The following is a 7,150-nucleotide window of genomic DNA, read 5'->3' as shown; positions in this document are numbered from 1 at the left end:
TATATATATATATATATATATATATATATATATGTATACAATTATTATATACAATTTTTTTGAATATACAACTTTATAAATACTTTCTAAAGATGTTCTTAAAGTAAATGTAAAATTATTTAATAATTTTTATATATTTGTCAAAGTAATAAAAATTAATAGGACACAAGCCATTCATTCCGAGACGGAAACGTTTAAAGGCAATAAGATCGTCGGCTTGCACAATTACTTGTATTAGTGATTAATATTTACGCACGTTCTAACGAGGAAAAAGTAAATCCTACGAAATAAAAAGGTATAAAATTTTTACCTAGACTTTTATCGCGACGGTTTATTTCGCACAGTCGCTACAGTTGTAATTTACGCGTCCGTTCGTTTCGCCGCTGTAATTATGCGCACTATCGCGAACGAGACAGTCTTCTTGCATAGTAAAACGGACGGCACTTCGTTCGCTTCCGGAGAGAACGCGTAATTAAAATCAATCTCCGCCGCTCTCACACAGAAAGAGCTCGTTCGCTTTTCACCGTTCGCAAGCACACCAAGTGTCGCAACTAACCGCAATTATCTCTTTATCTCGCACACGTGAACGCGCGAGGATGACGTTCCGCGTTAAAGCGCGCACGACGTTGATTAATTAATCCTCCACGCCCCTCGAGAATCTCCAATTATTGAGAGAAAAATCTGACAACGTCCGCGCGCGATTTAGCTGTAAGAACATTTTGGTGATTTTTGATTCGACCAGTTTTTAATTCCAGACTGCCATTTATCTTCAGGGTTGAATGACCGGGAGAATCTGTTCTCCAAGATCGTAATATAATACTTCTCGTTTGGATTACAGGCACACGGTTGCCACTCCGGGTTTTAGCTAGAGAGACTTCGTCTTTTTTATCAAATCACCGGCACATAGAAAAAAATCGCCGTTTAATCGCTCAAAATTTTACCTTATTTTTTTAGTTTTTTTTTTCAATGTGCGCGCGCGCGTTGCATTCCTCTGGTTTTCGTTAGGAAGCTAGAAAACTTTCCAATCTGAAAGTTTCAATTTCAGCAATTTTGAAAATATACTGAGAGAAAAGTTTAATATTCATGACTATAATTTCATGGCAAAATAATTATAATCAAAATATCTATTTTTATTATGGTTATAATATTGGTAATAACGACTATTTATGATAGTTTTCTCAAACTGAAAAAATTGTACTAAAAATTATGACAATTTTAATATTAATATGGTAAAAAAATATAATATAAAAAAAAATAAAATAAACATTTTTATTCAATAAATGCAATCGCAATTATAGTGAATATAAGTATTTTTTCTAAATTTATTTATTATTTATGTGGTGGTAATAAAAAAAATATACTCAAAAATAAAAATTTTCAAACAGTGTCTATGTGACTGTTAGTAATAGCATAATTGACTATATTTGTATGGTTAAAACAGTTATAAATAGCAGTTCCAGAAAATAACTACAAATTATAATAATTGCAACCATTTTTTCCTCTCAGTATAGTCATATCTTCGACTGATAACAGGATCTCCAGGAAAAGAGCCGCGATCTCCTGAAGAATACTGATTGAAAGATGATAATCGTAATTACAAGAAACGTTCGATAAGTGTTGCACAAGAATATTAAATTCAAATAAAAAATATAACAGAAAACTCCTCATTACAGTCGCGGGCGATTCACACATTTTTTTTTCTTTTTTTTATTTCCCCAACGTGTCTGATGCAAAGATTGCGGTGCAACGCGTCGACGAGAGACGAGGCTCGTATTTAACGCTAAATGTGCGATGAGAAAACGTGCCATTACATTGCTCGTGCGCTTTCGTACGGCGGGCAAATATTTACTGTTTTTCTTCAATTTCGCGTTATATTTCTCAGATATTGCGGCGAAAGGAAAATACCGCAGAATCGATGCACGGGTGGGAAAACTGCATCGATCATACGAGCACGTTCGCAATGTAAAATCTAAATGAACTCTAATGTTTGCCGCTTTGCGGCGCGGGGTGCGTTTTCGCGCACAAAATCGCTCTTTTTTAGTCGGTACAGGGAGTCGGCGAGATTAGACTTTCTCTTCGTATGTTTACGGTGTATTTTAACGTATCTGCGAACGACGTCGATGGGAATCAAAGGGTAACCGAGGTAACTGGAGTTTCCGATTTCCGGGCAGCAGGTCCGCCACCGTCTGCCTTTTATCTGTAAACCCTTTGAAGTCACGTAAATTCGATAGTGTTCTTCACGCTCGCCGGGAGCTCGCAGAGTTCATTTTAAATAATACGGAGCCTTTCTCCGTGGAAGAAAGCACTTCGATCCAACCGGACTCAAACGAGCTTTACAGCTCTAGCTGCATAAATATACGGAAAAAAGAAATTCAGATTAAAAGAGAGATACGTTTAATATGTAACGGATACAATTTGTCAAAGTGGGACTACTGCAAGCGCGAGCAGAGCTGGAGATACAGAAATGTTGTTTAAACGTCGTCATAGACGTAATTATCGAGAAACGTTCAACCGTTAATTAACGCTGCCACGAAAATCGCTCGTTCGCTTCTGAACGGGGATGGTTGGTGTTCAAGCCAAACTGGCCGACAACAGATACACGCAAGTCCGCCCAACGCACGTCCGGTACGTCATTCTCGCATCCTCGTTAGTTCGCAAATTCGCTCGTATCCCGAATTCGCCCGTAATCTCGATGTTACGGTTGCACATTCTGCAGGACCGTATAAAAGGCGGTGCACAACATGCATCAGCACCAGCCCCCCCCAAGTGCTAAGGAACCCCGAAGTTTTATCTGCTGCAATGATTTAAAAGGACAAACCGAAAGTTTACTTTGTTCTTAATTGTTAAAACATTTAATATTTAATCTTCCATGTATTATCGATTTAATTCGTTTCAACTACTACTCGAAAAAACATGGCCCTCATGTACGATCGTAATTTCTCTTCTTATTTGTCCTTCTTGCTCTGAGTGTCCATGTGCATATTGTCTGTACAAAACTTTGCGATTAAATCTTATCGTAACCCTTGCAATCCGTCGTGTATTTGTTGCTTACCTTGTCTATATTAACATTACTTAAATATAATATATCACGGAAAAAATAGATTGAGTGGTTCAGCAAAGCTATAGCGATTTTAAAATCTATGAAGATTTTATGATTCATTAAAAAAATTATATTTGTAAGGACTTCATCAGTATGTTGATTCAGCAAAGTCTTTGCTACCATGAAAATTGCGAACGTAACAATAGAAAATTATCTTTGTTGTATTAACAAATTTGTGCTGTGTTATTACAACATCTATAATTACTTATAATCGGTAATTTTATTCAGTACTTTCCTGTTTCAATATAGAAAATTGGCTGTCCATGCATTACTGAATCAATGAAGTTTTTAATTGTTTTAACAAATCTTTTACTTCTTGATTTATTTTATATTTATTATTTCTATTTAAATTAATATCTATTTAATTTAATTTAATTTAATTTGAACATGCAAATGATATTCATTTACATTTCATTTATACTCCATAAAAAAGTAAAAAATAATTTGAATTTAATAAAATCTTTTATATGTATATATGTATATATATAAAATTTAATGTGAAATTATCTATATATATATATATATATAAATCAGTAATACAATTTTTTATCTAATCTGATTTTTATATGTATATTTAACTTTATATAACAGAGGTACGTAATTGATGGTTCGTGATCCGCTATAATTTTAATTTATTATTTTTTAATAATTTTAGTTTTGTTATATTTTCCGAATTTCACAAAATTGTTTAAATACAACGTTTATGAACAAGTAGGGCCCTATCTTTGCTTTGCACTAGGGTCTCAAACACCCTTCATACGGCTGTGATATCTCGGACGGGTTTATCCGATGCGTTTGCGAGAAACAGGCCGGCATTTGGCTTTCCTTCGTGGTGCGCATAATTAGAATCAATCCACAGATTGAGGGAGAGAGAGAGGGAGGCAGAGATAAATACTCACGCTTGCTTGCAGCAGCAGCTGATAGAAAGGCCTCTCTCGATAGTCGAGAGGTTGCCGTAGCACCAGGGCGCCCACATACGTGTTCTGGCTTCTCTCGACGTTAACGATGCCGAACTTCTCACAGGCATCCAGAAACTGTAACAAAAGTTGGACGTCGTCGTGAGGATGAGTAGTCGTGATAAGTATAGTTGATCGTATTCATGATTTTAATGACGTGCGGAACTAGGATACTTCGGCGAGTATTACCGAGTCTTTAGCGTTAATTAATCGATTTATCATCACATTGGACATTCATTTAAAGTTGGGATGTCTTGTCATTTCGTTGGATCTCTTGTGGAACGCTCTACACGAACGTTTCATTAAATTTGTAAAACAGAGCTTTTTTAACCGGTATGTACACTGGTATGCCGCAAAGGGTGTCCAAGTGTGCTGTAAAAATTTTAGAGAAAGTAAAAAGAAGAGAAAATGTTTAAGTATGTAAGTAAAAAACGAGTGAGACACGAAGTAAAAAAATGTCTTAAAAAGTTTGAAAAATTACTTAAATTATACCGTGTTATTTATTCTGATTTTAATCAAAACGATACTGCTTCCATAAAATCACTTATAGAAGTGATTTTAAAATGAAAATAAAATCAAAAGAGTATGAAAAAGCCAATAAGAATCTGCGCGGTTATTGATGCGCAATTAAATTTCATTTATTCACCTAAATTAATATCTGCAGACAGTTTTAACCACCGTTTTCGATCCTTTTCAATGAAAAAAATATATATAAAACTAGTAACGCATATATAAATTGTGAACTATAGTTGTATAAAATATACAAAATAAATGTGAGTCATCTTGTCACAAATTAAAAATTAAGTACCAAAGGTTAAAAGTCATCTTGTTTCCGCAATGATGCAAGAAATTAAAAAAGTCCAAGGTGTTATACGGCAGTGGCTAATTGACAGAGTAATCAATGTGTAACGCCAGTCATTTTTAAAAAATAAAAATTTTATGATCTTTTTTAAAAAAATTTTTTACTTTTCATCTCTGTGTGAATGATAAAAGGTCAGCGCTGAGCGCTGAAGCGTGTGAATCTAATGATGTACCTCGAAAAATAAAAAAACCTCATTATTTAATATGACAAAGGTTGAAAAACGCTGGCATAGAACAGTTACAAGATTATAAAATCACATTTGTTAAATCACGTGGAAAACTTGGAAATTGTTGGTACAATCTTCATGTGTGTAGAGCTCTTTAAAATAAATAAAAAATATTAATATCCGAATCCAAAAATCATTACCAAAAGATTAAAAAATAAAAATCCATTATCATCCGTGTGTATCAAGAGAGAAAAATGTCCGATAGATATTAAAAGTAAATATCAAACAAAATCAGATCAGAAATAATAATGTAAATAAGCGAGTCCCTAATTCACAATAAATTTTAGGCAAATCTCGTATTTACTCCGAGCGGTTCAGTCAACTATCGGTGCTCGGGATCGTTAATGGAAAATTTTGTCGTCGATTCTGGTTTCGCGGATGATTCGCGCGCTGGTATCCTGAACACTGTAAACATTAGTTACGCTTAATGACTGAACGCAATCGCACCATTCGGCCAGCGGCGTCGCGATGTACGCATATAACGAAAAACGGGGGAGGCATTAAAGTTTGTCGCCGTAAAGCCAGGCCATTAGTTAAAAGGTTTTACGGTTTTATTGGTCGCGCCTAACGGCTCCGACCGGGAATTTATCGAGCGGATATGACATAGGGGGTGGTGCGTTATATACGTACTAATATTCCGCCGCGCGCGTCTTTCCTGGGAGGAAGGGATGCAAGATAGAGGGCCGGTGCGAAGAGAGAAAGGGAATGAAACCAGGAGGCTGCAGGCAGATAATTTTAACGGGTGAGATGATATACGAATTGGATCTCTCTTTTTTCTCCTCGCGAAAAAAAAAACGCCTATGCGAAAGCGATACGTTGCGCTGTTTTTCCCGTCGACCGAATTTTCGGGGTGTTTCTTCGTGCCACTTTTGTAAAATAAACGACGCGTATCGCATTACCGATTGCACGTTATATCGATAGGAGCCTAAGCAGAAAGCGGTTTTCAGCAGCAATTTTCCACGGTAACATGTTACAACTTTCCGTAAATACGATCCACGTACGTGACTTAAATTTTATAGACTTGTGTGCGCGAGGTGTGATAAAACAAAATCTTATTACAAGGCGTACCTATCGGGCGCTTTATCCGAATTAAGTTTGTACTAAATAAAAATTTATAAAAAAAGGTTACATTTTCGGATATCTGTGCAAGATAGATTGTTGACGATATTTCTTCTCCGTTTCGAATCGACAGATTAAATGTAACGCAGCTTTATTTTAAAAACAACGTATCTTCTGCTTAACTCTTTATTCTTATACTCATAAAAAAAAATTCCGAATTCAACATTATTATTCTTCGATTTATCATAGAATAGAATCGATTTAGAGACAATCATATTTATTGAAAGGAGAATATGTTATTTTTAAATGAAAACATCTTAAATCCGGAATAAAAATGATCAAGCACATCGCGCCAAATATTTTATTAACGCTAGCACTATGCGTTATAATATTGGATAAAGATTTACTTTTGATACTTTCACTGGAGTTTTCTTCAGAGGTACCAAAGGGTTTGCGGGTTATCGCCGTGTCGTGATCCATTGGTAATGCAATCCTTTAACAATGGATCACGACACGGCAATAAACCGCAAAGCTCTTGGGTAAAGATTTAATCGAAACGTAAGAACGTATAAACTTAAATTTATAAGTGTTACTTCCATTTCAAGACCATAAGTCAATCTTATTTAATTCGTAGGATAACAATGGAAAATATTTATTTAATGTTTCATGTTTATATTGTATAAGATTGATAAAAAGATGAAGTACGTTAAGAATATTTTTTGTTTCATTATTAAAAATTCTTTCTGAGAGAGAGAGAGAGAGAGAGAGGGAGAGGGAGAGGGAGAGGGGGAGAGGGGGAGAGAGGGGGGGAGAGGGGGGGGAGGAGGAGAGAGAGAGAGAGGAGGGAGAGGAGAATAAAAATCGAGTAGACATAGATCACAACTCGTCAGAACAACGTGACGAACGTAATGAGATCTCAAACGTGTTAAAGGGGGAGGGGGGGGGGG

General features: G+C 35.6%; 1 protein-coding gene across 1 annotated transcript in view; it reads right to left on the bottom strand.

The window, feature by feature from the left end:
• Cad87A (cadherin 87A) overlaps window positions 1–7,150 on the bottom strand; it is a 243,425-nt gene that overhangs the window by 13,535 nt on the left and 222,740 nt on the right. The window contains exon 7 of the mRNA XM_018549672.1: window positions 4,000–4,134. Within this exon, the coding sequence (XP_018405174.1) occupies window positions 4,000–4,134 (135 nt within the window). The remainder of the gene's footprint in view (window positions 1–3,999; window positions 4,135–7,150) is intronic.

The sequence above is a fragment of the Cyphomyrmex costatus genome, unplaced genomic scaffold (genome assembly GCF_001594065.2).
Source record: "Cyphomyrmex costatus isolate MS0001 unplaced genomic scaffold, Ccosl1.0 scaffold85, whole genome shotgun sequence".
Taxonomy (NCBI): Eukaryota; Metazoa; Arthropoda; class Insecta; order Hymenoptera; family Formicidae; genus Cyphomyrmex; species Cyphomyrmex costatus.
The sequence above is the reverse complement of the archived record's forward strand: the minus strand, read 5'-3'. Positions and strand labels throughout refer to the sequence as shown.